The following is a 19,334-nucleotide window of genomic DNA, read 5'->3' on the forward strand; positions in this document are numbered from 1 at the left end:
GAGTACTCTGAAGAAATGATTGATCACATGATTGGTGATGGTTCCGTTAACATAGAAGAATGAATAAATTAGAACTTATTTTCTAGTGATAATAGTTAGTGAATAAAGAATCATGTAAAAGTAGTTAATTTCATGAGTTCTAGTATTTTAATTTTGATTATTTTAATCATATTTTTATTTGTATTTCATGAGTAATTAAAATGCTATTTGATTTCATTTTAATTGAATTTTTTAAATGTTAATCTTGGTGATAATATTACGATTGAGTTGCCAGAAAAAAAGGGCATCCAGTGACGTAAACATCAAACTTTTAAAGTTGTATATTTACTTTTACAAAGAAATATGTAGGGTATGGATTAATAATTTTTTTTTAATTTTCTCACAATAATTGTGTCAATGCATGAAAAGAAATTAGCTCGCAAATTGGTTAGTGCATAAAAGCATCACACTTTGGTTATTTTCAACCAAAAGGCCAAAGATAATTACTTATTAGTAAATCGAAAATGATTACTAGGTTATTACATACTATCTAGTTTTACGTTGTAGTTTTTGACATGAAAATATTTAATATATTTATTTTATGTATTTTATTTAATTTTAATATATGGATAATTCTCAAAGTAAGATGCTCAATTGTGAAGATAGTTTTTTGATTGATTCTAGCATGACACATACGATATTCAAAGACGAAAAATATTTCTCTCATGTAAACATGAATAAGATTAATGTTACTACAATTTCTAGTAGTGCTAATTTGATTGAAGGCTTTGAAAAAATTGATCTAATCTTGCCTAAGGGAGCTAAACTCATCATAAATAATGGTATGTTTTCTCCGAAGTCTCGAATAAACTTGTTGAATTTTAAAGATATCCATAAAAATGGTTATCATATCAAGACAATTGATGAGATGAATCTTGAATATCTCAGTGTCACCAAGAATGCCTTTGGGCAGATATTTTTAATAGAAAAGTTTTCTACTTTATCTTGTGGCCTGTATTAAAAAATAATTTGTGTAATTGAGGCACATTTTATAGTAAACCAGAAGTTTACTAAATCCAATACTTCGTACTTTGGCATGATCTTCTGGGACATCCTATATCTATAATGATGAGACAAATTATAGAAAATTCTAATGGGCATCTATTAAAGAACTCAAAGGTTTTTTCAAATGGTGAATTTTCATGCAATGCTTGTTATCAAGCCAAGTTAATTTTGAGGCTATCACCAATAAAAGTTTGAATTTAGTCCCCCACGGTCTTGAAATGTATTCATGGAGATATTTGTGGACCCATTCACCCACCTAGTGGGTCGTTTAGATATTTTATATTCCTAGTAGATGTTTCTTCTAGATGATCTCATGTGTACCTATTGTCATCTCGCAATTTGCCATTTACAAAATTATTGACACAAATAATACGATTAGGGACATAGTTTTATAATAATCAGATTAAGTCTATCGCCTTGATAATGCTGCAAAATTTTCATCTCAAGCATTTAATGACTATTATTTATCAGTTGGGATAAGAGTAAAACATTTTATAGCTCATGTTTATACTCAAAATGGCCTTTTAGATCCATTAATTAAATGTCTACAGTTGATAACAAGATCATTACTCAGAAAAACTAAGTTTCCTACTTTTGTTTGGGGTCATGTAATTTTGCATGTTACAACACTTATTCCTCTCAGAACGACAAATTATTATAAATTTTCTTTGTTGTAATTGGCTTAGAGTCAAGAGCCTGATATATCTGATTTGAGAACTTTTGGGTGCCTATATATGTGCCTATAGTACTATCAAATCGCATCAAGATGGGCCCCCAACGAAGATCATGAATTTGTATTGGGTTTGAAGCGCATTTCATTATTTGCAATCTTGAATCATTAATGGGATATATGTTCACTGCTCAATTTACAGATTGTCAATTTGATGAGATAGTTTTTTCAAAATTAAAAGAAGGAGATGGTGACATCAAGAGAAAAATTTTGTGGAAAAATTTATTACTATCTCATCTTGATCTACGAGCTTTTATTTGTGAGCAAGAAGTAAAAAGATTATTCATTTGCAAAAAATTACAAAATCAAATGCCAGATGCATTTACAAATTTGAAAAATATCACCAACTCACATATTTCTACAAATAATGTCTCAATTCGAATTGATTTTTTTAAAGGACCATCCACTAGTGTCATAGCTAATGAGTCCAAAACACGCTTGAAGCATGGTATACCATTGAGTTCTAAGGATCAAAATTCTAGAAAAATAAAAATAAATGGTCAAAGATAACACTACAAAAGATCCTCATATGAAAATTCAAGATTTGAGATAATGTTGATATCCCTGAAGGAATCAATGAGCCTAAGAGTCAAGAAAATGAGGAACTATCCATAAATTTAAGTAATGTCGAAACTAATTTGAATCAATCTAAAATGATAGTGGATTATGTATTTTCATATAATGCTACATCAAAAATCACGCAAGATAGTGAGGATATTGAACCTCAATCTGTCACAGAATGTCGGCAAATAAATGATTGGCCAAAATGGCAAAAAACAATTCAATCAGAATTGAATTCAGTTATCAAACGTAAAGTTTTTGGACCTATATCTCAAACACCTAATGATGTTAAGCCTGTTGACTATAAATGAGCCTTTATGCGAAAAAGAAATGAGAAAAATTAAATACAAAGGTATAAGGCACATCTTGTTACATAAGAGTTTTCACAACAGTTTGGTGTCACACTAGTTATGGATGCAATAACATTATGTTATCTTATTAGTTTCGATGTCAATGAGAGACTTGAAATGTATTTAATGGATATGATTACAGCCTATCTATATGGATTACTTGATAATGAGATATACATGAAAGTTTCTGAAGGATTTAAGATACTGGAAGAATATAGTTCAAATCCTCGAAAAATGTATTCCATTAGATTGTAGAGATCATTGTATTGTCTGAAGCAATTTGGATGCATGGGGTATAACCGTCTTAGTGTATATTTATCTAAGAAATATTATACGAATGATCAAATTTTCCCATGTATATTATAAAGGAAACAACATCGGAGTTTATTGTACTTGTTGTCTATATCGATGATATAAACCTTATTGAAACTCCAATAGAGTTATCAGTAGATAAAGTATCATTGCATCTATTACCCATTTCTGTTATTTGTGACAATGTTGGTAGAATATATATAGTACTCTTTCTTAATTTGTGTAGCAAAATTACTATTTGAAGAATCAATTTCTTTATTGTAATTATTTCATATGTTTTAAAAATATTTTTGATGTAATGCTTTTTAAGAAAATATGTAAATTTATTTTTAAAAAGTTGATGATTTTATTCTCGAACTTACAAAATATTAGATAATTTGACTCTAGTACAATGAATTATCTCTAGGCCTAGCAAAATGGTATAAAAGTCAAAGCAAACATATAACATTACTTAATAAATAATAATTGAATAACTGATTTTTTAAAAATGGATCAAATATGAATATATATATGTGTGTGTGTGTGAGAGAGAGAGAGAGAGAGAGAGAGAGTCTAAGCTTATTTTGACTATAATCTATGTTTCCACCTAATTATTTTTGAAAATATTATATATATATGTGTGTGTGTGTGTGAAGAGAGAGGGAGGGAGATAGGGAGAGAGAAAGTCTAATATATGTGTGTGTGAAGGAGAGAGAGTCTAAGTTTATTTTGACTTAAATCTATGTTTTCACCTAATTATTATTATTATTATTATCATTATTATTATTATTATTATTATTATTATTATTATTATTATTATTATATGTGTGAGAGAGAGTCTAAGCTTATTTTGACTTTAATCTATGTTTTCACCTAATTATTTTTTAAAATATTATCCATCATATCCGTTAATTAACTTATTTTTTTTAAATCCATTTTAAATATAATTAAGTCTAATATTTTATTTATTTTTGCTTTCACCCATTTTTGCTTTGCTCATATCGATCTGATACAACCAGCTGTTCGCCACTCCTAATTATATTATGTGAAGTGGGACAAAGGGAGCATCACTTCAAAACATTTTTCAAACTCTGTATGTCTTAGACAGGAACTGTTCCTACACCTGCTACCAAGATTTACATTTAATTATAATATCGTAAGTGTCGTTATTATTCGATGATTAAAATATTAGCCACTGGACTCTAATAATAAAAGTTTTTCTTTTAAAAATTTTCATTCGGTGTAGCTATTTGTATTGGAGCCCGATTAAAAAAAGATTTGCGCTGGGAAGTTCCACATTGTGGGGGTTAAAATTCAAATTTGAAATCTTTAATTAATGATGAATGAGTATTTTCTACTACTCCACCATAACCCTTGTTAGTAAAGATCCATACTCTCTCCTCCGTTTGCAATAAGTCAGAAGAACCGAACAAGAAATTCTTGCAGAATAACCATCAAAGATTGTGATTTTATATATTTTAATGTATTAAAATGCAAATCAGATAATTTAGTGACGGGTGAAAGATTTACTGGTCCAAAAATGAATAAGAATAAGAGTTGGACGTTGCTATAGGCATAAAACATGTGTTCTAAAACGGTCAAACCCATCGACAGCCCCCTAAATTTGGCACCATCTTTCACTTTGGCACCTCAAGTTGATGTTGTTTACTTTTGGCACCTCAAGTAGCATACTAATGTGTCATTTTGATACTTTTTGCTGAGTCAGCAAAAATCGTTTGCTACATGAATTTAAAGCGCATTTGAGGGACATTTTCGTCATCTTTTCACCTTTCTTCTCTTTCTTCTTCACTCTTTCAACCCATTAATTTTTTACCATATTTTTTTCCTTTCCTTAACATATCAGTACACTAATTTCCCATCCATTGATAGAATTAACAGAGAGAAACAATGTTAATTCGCTATTTGAGAAATAAGAATGGTTGATTTTAACAAAAATCAAGAATTTTCCTTCTGAGATTCCAAATCTGCAGAGAATTGTATTGGAAAATTGTTGTTTAAGCTTGGTTGAGGTTCATCCATCCATTGAAAATCTCGAAAAGCTTAATTCTCTGAACATGATGAACTGTAGAAATCTCAAGTTCTTACTAAGAAGTATTCAAATGGAATCTTTTGAGAGTCTCAATCTCTATGGTTGTAGGAAATTAGAAGCTCTTCAAAAAATTAAGGAAAATATGGAATCACTGTCAGAGCTTCTTTTGGGATGTATTGCAATTCGAGATCTGCCATTATAAATAGGGCGGCTACTTGGCATCATCTTTCTTGATTTGGATTCATGTGAAAATCTTGCAAGACTTCCAGTCGGTTTTAGCAAGATGAAAAAATTGAAAATTTTGATAGAATCAGTCAACTTTATCGACTTCAATATCTCGACATAACACACTGTCAAGAACTTAAGTAACCTCCCAAACTTCCTCAAAGTATAAAGATATGATGTTATTAATGGTGTACAAAAATGGAGGAGAGGGGGAGATTGGAGAAGATGATTCGGGGGTGGGGGTAAAGGAGGGAAAATGAAGAAGAGGATGGGGGCGGGGGTGGGGGAGGGGGGGGAGGAGGCCAAACAAGAATGGTAGTTTGTTCGATTTTGGGTGTGGGAGGGGGGTATGGAGAAGATGACTTTGGAGGAGCTTAGATAATTTTATAATTATATGAGAAAATGCTACGTGTCAGCAATCAATTAGTTAGTTTGTCATGTATTTTTGTCTTTATTTATTCCTTTAATTTAATTGTGTATATACTAATGAGTTGGATAATTTAAATGAGTTGCCATAATTTAATTGATCAATTAATCCACGTAAGTAGCAAGTGTAGTCACACACATGAATATATACAGTAGTTTGTGCAAAATATGTCAAAATGACACATTAATATGTTACTTGAGGTGCCAAAAGTAAATAACGTTCACTTAAGGTGCCAAAATGAAAGATGGTGCCAAGTTTAGAAAGCTGTCGATGGGTTTGGCCGTTCTAAACCTATGGGAAAGAAAAGATGAAGACAATCGATCCTTGTACAGGATGACCATGAAAGGTTCTAATAAAAAATTTGACAACCCCACCTGCTTATTTTTTTATGCAGGAAATGGATTAGTTATCTAATCATAGAATGCTCATGATCCATATTCAATAGTTGCAATTTGTTTTTATCCCTAGTCATTCTTGTAAAATGCATAATACTCCCTCCGTTTAAAAATGAATGACTTACTTTCCTTTTTAATCCGTTTAAAAAAGAATGATCCTTTTCTTTTTTTGGCAATACTTTAATTTCAACTTTCCACATGGCATGTTTAGGACCACAAGATTAAAGAGTATTTTGGTACATTTAACACAACTTTTATTTAAGGCCACAAGATTCAAAAGTCTTCATTATTTTCTTAAACTTTGTGTCAATTCAAAGTAGGTCATTCTATTTTAAACGAAGGGAGTAATGTTTTACCCCTGGTAATTATTGTATATAAATATAAGCAAAAGTGATATTAAAAATTGGATAGAAAAAATGACCTTTTCATATCTCTTACACATAAAAATAAAAATCTTTTATGTGCAAAATTGAAGATTCCTAATAAAAGAAAATATAAAATTAAAAATAAATTTATGAACCAACAAAATCGAATTTCCTTTTAAATATACATAATGCCAAGATTGTGACGTACCTAAGCTTCTTTATCGAAACAAATCATTCATATTTTATACAGCACTATATGTAGATAGTACTATTATATTGATCAAGAGCAGGGACGACTCGATATAATTTGTGGCTTAAACGTAAAATTTCAAAATGAAACCTTTTTTTCCCCTCAAGAATACATATTATTTATTTGAAGTCTATTTTTATAGCTGTTAAAAAATATACATCTGTTTAAAATTTATTTTTATAATTTTTTGAGATGCAAAGTTATGAATAAAACTGCTTCGTAATCAATTCATTTTGATAATTTTTTTTCAATTGATAGAATACTTAATTCAATTGATTTCTCTTCAAATGTTTTTCTTATCTTAGGTAAAATTTTATTAATTTCGATTCTAAAAACTTCTTTTAGTTGAACAATTGTTATAGGAACTCTAATTCTCTATAAGTACTATATGCATTTGGAAAAGGCATAATACATAAGTATACCTTTTAATTTGGTGTCAGATCATATCTATAACCTCTAACTTTGGATGTACTCAAATAAACACTTAAATTTGTATAAAATTAAATAAATTGACACATGTGTCTGCATCCTATGTGACATAATATACATAGGACACCACAAAGGACATGAATTAGCCACGTCGGACACCACATACGATACGTGTGTCTACTTGTTCAACTTTGTACCAGTTTAAGAGTCTATTTGTGCATACCCAAAGTTGGAGGTCATAGATACAAACCGAAGTCAAGTTAAAGAGCATGTTTCCGTGTTAATGCCTTTGAAAAATATTAAATCTTTTAATCTAATTGAAATATATCTAACCTTTCAACTCCTGGAACTACAGTCCCACTTTAACCATTGTTCTATGTTTTTTCCATGTCCATTAAGTAGACAATAAATACAAGGTATAGTTTACTAAGTTATTTTTATTTATTAGATTTTTTTTTTTCAAAATTGATCAGATCATTAAAAAGAAATTTTCTTTAATGATAAAGGTAAAGTTGAAAACAATTGTTAACTTTAATCTCAATTTCTAAAGTGATATTTCATACGAGCTAAAGAGGCATTAAAATGGGATGGATAAAATATTAAAAGATACTCGATATATTCTAAAGGAAGAATCTATAAGATACAAATCTATAATAAATGGATCCTCCAAAAATTAGAGGTCTAAAGCCTTTGGTTCGGTCGCTTCAACTTGAAGCCGACCCACCCTGATCAAGAGCCATTTGAAATCAACAAACTTTATATTTTCAAGAAGGTTCACGTTAAAGGTTAAACAATTAATCTTGATCAGGATGGTGATCAAGTCAAATCCAAAAGGTGTTACAGAATGCATGGATGCGTCGCAGACAGGCTAGAACCAAACAATAGAGGAAAAGGCCGAGGATCAGAAAGAAAAATAAATCCATAGTGAGTAACTGACAGAAACTGTGCCTGAAAATTGAGCCCAAAGTTGTGAGGTTGGGATAACCTAAAATCATATTTCTATAATTAAATTCAAAATTGTTGGGCCAAATAAGTCTGAATCTACTATATTTGTAAAACTTCTTATGTTTGATAAATAAGATGAAAAATACCTTTATATTTAATAATAATATAGGTCTTCTTTAGTTTGAAGTGTTATTTTTCCATTTAAAGGGATTTTCAAATTTTGCTATGTATAGTTTATTCGAATTAGATAATTATATTTTAATAAATAATTACTTCTTATGAATATGTTCTTTAATTATTACTGTCTATAGTCTATAGTAATACTATGTATTTTACTTGGGTCCCTCTCAACAACACTCACTGATCTCTCTCTCTATATATAGTGATTGTTGATTCTCCACAATCAATACTATAAAACGTTATAATTTTGATTTTGAATTTAACTCTTAGAAATTGGTATTTAATTCGAATTGGATATTATTGCAAATGATTGAATATATCGTTTGAAGCTTTATTTTCTTAAATGGTAATTATTCTCTTAATATAACATGCCTAAGGGATTTTTTCCAAACTTTCTTTTGCATCATTAGCCCCGTTGGTCCCATGTTGTGGGCCATTTACTACTGTTATAATAAAACCAGATGTGATATTCATACCTTATAGTAAATGACTTAACGTGAGAGAAAATAAACTTCAATTCTCCATAGGAAATTATGGAACCTCAAGTAAGCTCAAGAATGAAGAAACTTCTTCTAGTCATCAATTGTATAATTCTAGCTGTAGGAACTTGTGGTGGCCCTTTGATCATGCGCCTTTACTTCATCAAAGGAGGCAAAAGAATTTGGCTATCAAGCTGGCTACAAACGGCTGCTTGGCCAATCAATTTCATCCCTTTAGTCATTTCCTACATCTACCGTCGCAAAAGCAACAATAATAATACCACCAAGCTCATTTTGATGACTCCACAAATACTCGTGGTCACTATTGGGATCGGAATCCTACAAGGATATGCAAATTATTTCTATGCTTATGGCATAGCCAAATTACCCGTTTCCACTAGCGGACTTCTCTTTGCTACGCAACTTGCTTTCACTGCCTTCTTTGCTTTCCTTATAGTGAAGCTGAAATTCACTTCTTACTCAGTCAACTCCGTGTTTTTGTTGACGATTGGTGCGGTGGTTTTGGCCCTACGCTCCAGTGGTGATCAACCAGAGGGAGAGCCGAAGAAAGAGTATATATTAGGGTTTATCATGACCCTAGCAGCTGCTGCTTTGAGTGGTCTTATTTTTCCTTTAGTGGAGTTGATCTATAAGAAAGCACAACAAGCTATCACTTACACACTGGTATTGGAGTTTCAAACAGTGTATTGCTTTATTGCTACTGTGCTTGCAACAATTGGAATGATCATAAACAAGGACTTTCAGGTCTCTTTCTTTCTCCTTAATTCAAATATTTGTTCATATGATGAGTGGTAAAATCAGCCTATGAATTTATATTTGTATAAATAACACAAATACCAACCCTTTTGGAAGTAATTTACACTCTCTCCCACTTTTAAAATTACTTTACTCTCTCTCCCTATTAATATAAATAACATAGCCGACATATATATAGCATTCTGTGTATATATTGGGATTTCATAATATGTTTAGGGAGTTAAAATTTTTGTAAAATTAAAAACATAAGTTGTGTATTTGTGTAACTTTTAGATATATGACTCGCCCAATTCATTCAAGTTTGGGTTGGTCATTGGTTTTAGCCCATCTAAAAATTGGACTAGTCTAGATTGATCCATAGAAACTCTGTCAAAATATTTTCTGAAAAAACATTTTCATATTCAGTATGTTATATATAGTTATGAAAAGGAAACATAGCTATATTAGGTACATACAACATTATTATAAAAGAATAAATAAAAAAAAATGTAGTTAAACCTTTAGGAAAAAGGACAAAAACAATCCATTAGCTGAAATTAATGGCATGCAAATGGCTAAGGTATTGAAATTCCAACGTCTAGTCATTTGACTGAGGTATGCAACTGATGCGCGCGTCTTTATTTTGTTAATTTTTTGTCGGCTCCTATTTCTTCTTTCTTTTTTCTTTTTGTGGACTGAATGCTTCTTCATTTTTTTTCTTCTTTGTTTATAATAACAAAACCAATTTTTTTTTTTTTCAATTCTACTAAAAAGCTAATGATATGCAATTTTATAATTTTTTTTCTTTAACAACCAACTATAAATGTGTAATATTATAATTCTTTTTTTATAAATCAAATTAAAAAAGTGTATTTTTTATTGGTTATATAAAAATGATATATAAACATATTTTATACAATCTATATAATGTTTAGTTATAACAATTTATTCTGATACATGTTCTATAAACTAATGATACAATTTCCATACACATGTTATACAGATACATATTCTATACAATAATTATACAGTTTTCATCCATATTCTAGATAACCTTTAGCTGCAATGTTTTCATGCATATTCTAGATAACCTTTAGCTGCAATAATTATTCAAATACATATTATATACAATATTTATACATTTTCTATATCCATCATATACAAAAACATATTCTATTAATGATTATACAATTTTTATACACATCTTATATAACAATTGTACAGTTTATATGCACATCCAATACAAGCTTTAGCTACAACTATTATTCAAATATGTATTTTATAAAACAATTATATAATTTTTATACACATTTATATAATTTTTAGATATATTTTATACAATAATTATATGATTTCTATACATATATCTTATATTGATACATATTCTATAGAACAATTGTACCATTTCTATACAATTGTATTTAATTATTATTTTTAAAATAAAAAAAGCAGACTTTTTTAAGTCAAAAAATTTGTAACCAAAAAAAATGTTATAGGGGGGTTTGAGAATTATTGGATGAAAACAAACACATGAAAAATACGACTACAACTACTCTATGATTTCAGACTAAGAATACTAAGTTGATACTGAGAAGAAGCTTCATCACCATATTAAAGTTTAAAATTTCTCATCCATAACAATCTCAAGAGAGTGCTCTCAAATTGCGAGCTGACAAATGAAAGGAAGGGTAGGTGAAAATGACCCAAATGAGAAAAGGATTAAAAATGATCAGTTTTAGGTTTAGTTTGGCCAACCGGCCATTTTTTGTCCATTGACTCAACTATGGGCTATTTGTTTTATGACGGATTACAGTGTCTTTGTCCCAAAACTTAACTGGTTGAGTTATGACTTTCTTTTAGCCTATTTTAACCCAATATATTTAGCTCGGATAACTTCATTTTGACCTATTTATTTACACAATCTTTTTTGACCCAGTCCAAATCTAGTCCAATCTGTCTATTTTAAACCCCTAATATTTACCTTGTCTATTATTACAAAACATGTCTTACACCTAATTTACATTACAAAAAAGGGTTAATTTTACAATTTGCGGTGGTTTAAAACCCCCACAAAATGTAATTCCGGCGGTTCTCAAAACTCCCAGAACACAAGCCGTCACAAATAATTTGCGGCAATTTTTTTCCTACCCCCATAATTAATTTGCGATGGTTATTTTGCGGCGATTACGACCCGCGTAATTAATTTGTGGCGGTTATTAACCCCCGCTATTCTAAATTTAATTCTTTTTATAATAAATTTTTATTTAAAACTTGTCGGGGTTAAAACCTCCGTAATTGTTTTATTTTTTTAAAAATTTATTAGGGCACATCAATTTTCAATAACTAATTATAGATTCTAATTTTAGCTCAAATTTAATTGTACCTTTAGGCCTAACCTACAATCCAATATTTGTTCAATCCATATATAATTAATACAATAGAGTAATTAAACATTGTAATTGACAAGCATATCAAAAATACATTGAACATTAAACTTCAAAATTAAATTTTCAACATTAACATCTTCAAACTCCAAATTTTCAACATTAACTAGTATCTTCAAACTACAAAATCAAATTTAAACACAAAACCTTCAATATTCTAAGATTCATTCCAATCACACAATTACATCATTATAATTGAATATCCAAGACAAATGCAATGAAATCAAAGAATATCATGAGGATCATTATCACCACGTGATCTCCTTGCATCTATGGGTGAAATGGGTCCACCAGCCCCATCACTTGGCTACATAAAAATGCAAACTATAAAAATCAATCGATAAATTTTCAGTCTTTATTATAAATAACAAGTTTATGCTTTAGCACGATAAACTTTCAATTTCTTCTTCATATTTAACATAGGGCAACAAAAAAGATGTCATGGCACATGCAAGAATCCACCATAGTGCTATCTGTGCTGAAATGAAAAAGAAAATAAATAATGAAGAAGAAGCTTTATGCAATTCTAATGCTAAAATTCTAGAGATATCAAATGAAGTTAGCTCCATAAAATGGTGGAACACCACAGAGAAAGTCCATGTTTGAGATATAAATGTGTACTATCTTTGGGTTACGAACTATAGCTACTATAGCTGATTGGGATAATCTTTGGACTTTATCTAGACTAATTACTTAGCTAAAGGAATTCTGGATGCTGTACAAATAAAAATAATACTCTTAATTATATATGAAAAAGAACACACCAAATAGAGGCAATATAAGAAAAACATTCTGTTGTGAACATGACAAGATCTTGATTAAGCTGAATCTTATTTAGGACTTCAACTACAAAAATCCTTTCTCTAGGATCAGACCATTGCATTTTCTTAACAAGATCTTTAGCACTACTCGATACTGAAGGCCAAGGATTAGAAAAAAAATCAAGATGACCTCAAAGAACGGCATCAAAGATACTCTGGTCATTCTCTGCATACAAAGAAAGAGAAATATATCCAAGTCAATGAGAAGTATATTGGAACAGTCATTTCCTAGGAGAATATTATGTGAAAACTTTGTTTTGTATAATTTACTTCTGGTAGCTATTCAACAGTAGAAACAAAAGGTTCAGCAAAATTTTGTTAAACATCTTACAAATCATTCGCCTAAAAATAGGATAGGGAAGAAAATGAAAGAGGGTTGAAAAATGATCTCCATCTTTCTACCGTATAGATTATCATTGATAGAAAAGTTACTAGCAACTCTTGTCAAAAGATCAGCTCCATTCCATCTCAATTGTGAGTCATCATAAGATGCGTAAAACTCCTTCAAACACTCTAATATAAAAGGACTGCAAATACATACAAGATGGTGAATACTTTTATACAGAAGAGGCTACTTATAAACGTTAGCAAACATTTTTGGTAGATTAACAGGTAGTACAATTCGAGTTTATTGTTCTAAATTGAATCTTCAAGTAGCATTTTAGGATGCAACGGGCAACCTTATCATTTTTCTAAAAATAGGGGCATCTTGGTTAGCTTGCATGAACCTCGACCAATCTACAAAAGTTGCATCAAACTTTATATTACTAAAAGAATCTGTAGTTTTATCCACAAAAAGTGTCCTTCCCTTATTTACTTTATCATCATGATCCCTATTTCCTCCTAAATAAGCTCAATTTTAGATATAGAGATACTCCCAAAATTACCAGAGAAAAGGTGGGTATTGCAAGGTCCAAGTACACCAGAACTAGAACAATTCACTTAAAAATGATACAAAACGCACAGATTGAGTTGCGTGTACCTGTACTTTCTAAAATCCATTACAACACCGTTCAATTTTTTCCGATGTAAGTCATCCTCAAAAGCAACAGTATTATTAAGTGAAGACAATGAATTCAACACTATGATGTCTGAGTCAAGATAGATTCCGCCATACCTGCAATAAAAGGCAAAAGAGAATATGAAAGCTTATCTATAAATCTGAAACAACTATAAATTTCACCAACAGAAGTTGTTATATTACTGAAGTTAGAGCAATACTAGAGTAAATAAAAAGGGCAAAAATTTCATTAAAAGCATGAGATCACAACTATTGTATGCCCCTTTAGTCAATCCTTCAATCATAATTATAAGATAAATAAGTTCATTAATGTGAAGAAAATACATGTGTTGGTGTGTCTAATAGGAGCTCATCAAGATTGGGTATCACAATAGCCACTTTGAAGCTGCAAAAAATAATCTATCATCAAATTCATCCCCAATAAACTTGCAAATGAAGAATACAACACCATAGACATGCAACATGCATGCATACACAAAGAAGAACTTGAGACTATCTACTTTTATAACGAAAATGTTGTTTTAAGTAAGAAGAAGTTAAGATTTCTTGGTAGACTTTAAGTACTATTTTTGTGAGGCAAATATGAACTTCGGATGAAGATATAAGTCAAACAAACAACATGCAGAGGCAGATCCAGGATTTAAGTTATGTGTGTTTAACCTTTAAGATTTGTAGAAAATGAACTCATTGTATTTTTAAAAGCAATCAGATGGAAAGCGTGCATCCTCAATAATTCCAAGGTGAACAGCCAACGGGGTTTGCAATAAAGTTTTCACCCAGCCAACAACATTAGTACTCTAGTAAACATTCATTAGTTATATTTTCATTGAGGGGTTGCTAGACTCTTATATAATATAGAAAACCAACCCGAGTGTAGTTGTCACATCTCACTGATGAAGGTGCTTATACAGTTATAAGGCCACAAGGTTTTTTCATTATAAAGGGCTACCAGGCAATGTGTCTTTAGACTTTAATTTGACACAAAGTTCATCAGATATATATACATATGTAGTATGCACTCTGAATCAGCTATCAGTCCCCATACTTAATTAATTGGAATATATAGAAAATTGCTAGCCAGCTTTCATCAATTTAATACATATGCAATCATGTAGGTAAACAGAATGCTAAGGCATCAAATCCTGGAAACACACTTTTGAGTTTACCTTTCCCTGGTGTGTATAATTCGAGGTGCACTTTCAGTCATATCAACTATAGTAGACAGTTAAGCCACTCGAACACCCACATCAACAACAAAATCAAGTCCCTAACATAACCAAAGAAGAAAAGAGAGAGAAACTCAATCCACTATATGACATCTCAACCAAAGAGTGACCACAACAGGACAGGGCACTTACCAAACAAAACCAACTCTAATGAACCAAAACATGTAGCACATCAAATATACACATACAGATCTAAGACAAATGAAAAATATGTACAAGAAATGGAGAAGTATATCCAGCTTACGAGCTGCAACATTTACAGATCCATATGTAAGAGACAAATAACACACAAAGGGAAATATGAAAATTTGTCGCTCTGATGAGAACAGAATGAAAGAGATCCTATTAGCATTCACAGTCAAAGGTTTTAGCATTCACAATCATCAAAATCAGCAGAAATTTTAAACCTAGGATACTTTAGGTGTGTTTTTTTACCTTTAACTCATTGAAATAACGAAGGAGAGTCTATAAATATGTTTAATTCACCAAAAATTGATTTGATCATTTGGAGATGTAGCTCAAACCTTTACACGAAATCTTCAACTTTAGTTTACCTTAATACACACAGAGACACTTATAAATTTTAAACTAAATCAGCATATTAGGGAAATAATAAGTTTGTAGCTTACATTTTTCGGTGAGAACTAGAAAATGAGTGAAAGACGGCGGAGGATTGCAATTTGGAGGCTGTGAATTTTGGAGGAGTAGGAGAGAAATTTGGAAAAATCAGCACAAAATTGATTTTGAGTAGATATCAGTAGAAATTTGACTTAATATGGGTCTCGATAATCTGTAATCAGCAGACTTATGCCCAAATTTAAGATTTGGGCAGAAATCGAGATTTGAGTCTGAACAATCGAGCATATGTTAAACCATTGTAGGGTTTTTGGGTAAGAGAATGGGGAAAAAATATTTGGCCAGTTAAAAAAATAGGGAGAAATGAAATTTGGTTCGCGGTATATTTTTAAAAGGATAGCAGGGGTTAAAACCTCCGCAAATCTAAATTTTTTAGCTATGGTCTATTTTAAGTGGATAGCGGGGGTTAAAACCTCCACAAATTTAAAATTTTTAGCGACGATTAATTTAACCTCCGTATTTAATATAATTTGTAGAGGTTAAAATAACTCCCACAAATAAACCTCACAATTAGACCCATTTTTTGTAGTGTTTCGATGTGTACTTTAAATTTCATGCATGAACACATTAAAAATTATTTATATAACCAGGTTACTTAAAAATTCGTTAATTATATCATGCAAATTTGTATCACAAATATTAAATGGCAATCTGACGAAAAAAGTGTAACTTATCTGTTACTTATAATAGTTTATGCTTAGATCGAAATAACTAGGTGTCATATAGAAAAAGACAATAAATGAGAGGTTAACAAGATTGAAAAATGCATACTCTAGTTTAAGTTAAAAACAAAATATAATCAGGTTTCTTTCACCAGCTTATTAATGGTGTAACATACTTTGCAGGCAATTTCAAGGGAGGCAAACTCATTTGAACTTGGAGAAAGTAAATATTATATTGTGATAGTATGGAGTGCAATAGTTTTGCAATTCTACTTTTTAGGCGTAATTGGAGTCATCTATTCTGCTTCTTCTTTGGTATCTGGCATTTTGATATCTGTTCTGCTTCCAGCAACTGAAGTTTTAGCTGTTTTCCTTTACGGCGAAAAATTCAATGCAGAAAAAGGAATTTCTCTTGCCCTCTCGCTATGGGGATTTGCTTCGTACTTTTATGGTGATTATAAAGAGAACAAGAAGAGAGAAAATAATCAATCTCCGGAAACAGAGATGACTGATAAATCTAATTGTACCCCATGATTGAAAGACTACTTGTCTTATTGTATATGCCAAAATCATAAGTACTCGTTATTCTATGTAAACTTTCTCCATTTTAATTTGTTTGTTTTAAAAAAATATTTTTATTATTTTTAATTTCAAATTTTCACGTGCATATTTAAGATCACAAAGTTAAAACATATTTTAACATTTTATATATCTTTAGTTTAGAACCATAAAATTTAAAAGTCATATTTACTTTCTTAGGGTCCATTTAACTACATGAGATGAAATTATTGGAAGTTCAGTTTTGTATGGACATGCAATTTGGACTTTTTATCATCTATATTTTCTCATAAATAAAAAAATCTCATAAGTTGTGAAGCTCAACTTTTCTTTGACATGCTCATGATGACTGTGACTTCCGAAAAGGAAAGAAATGAACAAGAATGGACAAAACTCTTCTCTGATGCTGGTTTTAGTGACTACAAGATTGTTCCGAGATCAGTTATTGAGGTTAATACTAAAATCTTGTCGTGTCACTAGAAGTTCAAATAATAGAAGATTTGGCCAGAGAATCTAGCAAATGTTCATTGTTTTCATGTATTACAGGAAATGTTATTCTTCATTTCCATATGTATTGTTAACTAAGGAATATCTTGTATTATATTCCCTCACTTCATATGTAATGACTTCTTTAGTACATCTGAGTTATCATGATCACTATCCTAAGGAGCCAAATAAAAAGGAAAAAGAATCCACAACTACACTTTTTATATGTCAAAGAAGACTTTATAAAAGAACTACAATTAATTTTGGTGTTTTGTTTTTTCCTTGAAGAATTAAATTTTTGGCAGCTAATTAAAGGAACTTAGTAGGTGTTTGACCATAGAAATATTAATAGATGCAGTTGCAGATCAATTAGAGACGGACCAATTAAGCAAATTAGGTCAAGGTGCTTTTTATACTAGAGAATTCTATATGAATATATATTCCATGAATTTCGACACACAAATGCAGAGGCTTGTGAATTAGAGACATTCTATGCCAATTCAGTCAAAGTGCTCCTCTTTTTTGCCTTCTTAATTCCTAATATTTTTATCGTGTACACATTTCTACATTTCTTAGTGTAAATTGTAGAGCAAAGTTTCTTATATTTTGATTCTACTACTCGGCAGTTCGATACATACAAAGTTACTTCTCCTACTCTATTATAAAGTACGAAGTTCAACTCCTTACAAAATAAAATTAAGGTGTGGCGAAAGTGAGCAATGGAAGAGATCAAGGATGCCATCTTATAAGAAGACAGTTATTCTTTCAATTAATAATCAATAATTTCTCACACGTACATTGATTTCTTGCACTCTTTTCATGAAGTTATTTTTTTTATATATTGTCTTGCATTTTAATATTTATTGTGTAAGAAAGTTCGAAATTACTATGAATCATTTTTGATATTATGATGCAAAAAGTTCAATGTGTTGCATGCTTGAGTTTTGGGCTTTTGAGAGAACAATTAAAATGATTCAAGTAGATGGAAAACTAAGTAGGCATCTTTCATGCCACTAAATAATTTTACGCACATTTATTTATTTAATAAATGATACCTTGCTTTATGACATCGAAAGTACCAATCGTACAAGGTTTCTTTATTTATACTTTTTTATTTATTTTTACTTGTCACATTGTGTATTATGAAAATTAATTTGACTAAATTTCAAAATTAAATTTATGTAGATTAATTTACTATTTTAAATTTTAAATTTAGATGTTCGAAAACTATACGAGAAATGCTCTAAGTTGTAATTTATTTTATGTTATCATGAAAAAATACATCATAAAATGTTGATCGAAATTCATGTAATTTGACTCTTGAAAAAGTATAATATAAAAATAAAAATGAAAGGAGGAAGTAAATTATAAGGCTTCAGGATAAGCCTTCAAGCTAAAAAAAGCTGTAATCTTTTCGAAAGGTAAATTGCCATAGAGATATGACTACCATTATATGTTGTTTCATAGGCGATCTAACTGGCTTCTCCGCCACCAACTCAAGAGGAGAGCTAGACTCCCATGTTGATGTTTAAAAAAAATATAAAACTATATATTTTATATTAGACATTTATAGTTTATTTAAGTTATAAATTGTGCTGAAACTGATATGTTAATATATTTTCAAAAGCGAGGTAATTGTGATGACTCAATCACAAATTTAAATTGTCAGTTTTAGTATAATCACTATTTTTAGTCAAACAATGATTTTACAAAATCTCTATATCAATCAAGATTCTTGAGAGTAAATATATGATATGTCATACAATAAATTGAAGGTTTTGTAATTTCAATGGACATTTTTTTAAAAAAGTAATATTATATATATATATATATATATATATATATATTAAAAAAAGAATGATAAACAAATTATGTATATCATAATTTGTTTTGTTTATACCACCGCGCGAAGCACGGATTTATTGACTAGTAGATAACTTAATTCACTTACGTCAAACTGATAACCATGAGTTTATCTCAGGTGTGGTGCAGCCACATCTAAC

At 30.2% G+C, this 19,334-nt stretch overlaps 2 protein-coding genes across 8 annotated transcripts; one reads left to right on the plus strand and one right to left on the minus strand.

Annotated features, from left to right (window-relative positions):
- Window positions 1–8,489: 8,489 nt before the first annotated feature.
- On the plus strand, window positions 8,490–16,954 carry LOC107872967 (purine permease 3). Its single transcript, XM_016719648.2, has 2 exons — window positions 8,490–9,486; window positions 16,471–16,954. The coding sequence occupies exons 1-2, from the start codon at window positions 8,776–8,778 to the stop codon at window positions 16,819–16,821; spliced, it is 1,062 nt and encodes a 353-aa protein (XP_016575134.2). The 5' UTR covers window positions 8,490–8,775; the 3' UTR covers window positions 16,822–16,954.
- LOC107872968 (uncharacterized protein At4g19900) lies at window positions 11,971–16,464 on the minus strand. 7 transcript variants are annotated; one of them, XR_007057277.1, is made up of 5 exons: window positions 15,619–16,234; window positions 14,930–15,030; window positions 14,088–14,148; window positions 13,725–13,859; window positions 11,971–12,908 (listed from the first exon to the last, which is right to left on the minus strand). XR_007057277.1 is itself a non-coding variant. In XM_016719649.2 (5 exons), exons 2-5 carry the CDS (start codon window positions 14,968–14,970, stop codon window positions 12,874–12,876), a joined length of 336 nt encoding a protein of 111 aa, XP_016575135.2. In that variant the 5' UTR covers window positions 14,971–15,030; window positions 15,619–16,454; the 3' UTR covers window positions 11,971–12,873. The 7 variants fall into 7 exon arrangements, 2 of the variants coding, with proteins under 2 accessions (XP_016575135.2, XP_047270935.1); XM_016719649.2 differs by lacking the exon at window positions 14,088–14,148 and adding an exon at window positions 13,145–13,269 and having other exon boundaries at window positions 15,619–16,454; XR_007057276.1 differs by having other exon boundaries at window positions 11,971–13,859; window positions 15,619–16,233.
- Window positions 16,955–19,334: the final 2,380 nt, after the last annotated feature.

The sequence above is a fragment of the Capsicum annuum genome, chromosome 6 (assembly GCF_002878395.1).
Source record: "Capsicum annuum cultivar UCD-10X-F1 chromosome 6, UCD10Xv1.1, whole genome shotgun sequence".
Classification (NCBI taxonomy): Eukaryota; Viridiplantae; Streptophyta; class Magnoliopsida; order Solanales; family Solanaceae; genus Capsicum; species Capsicum annuum.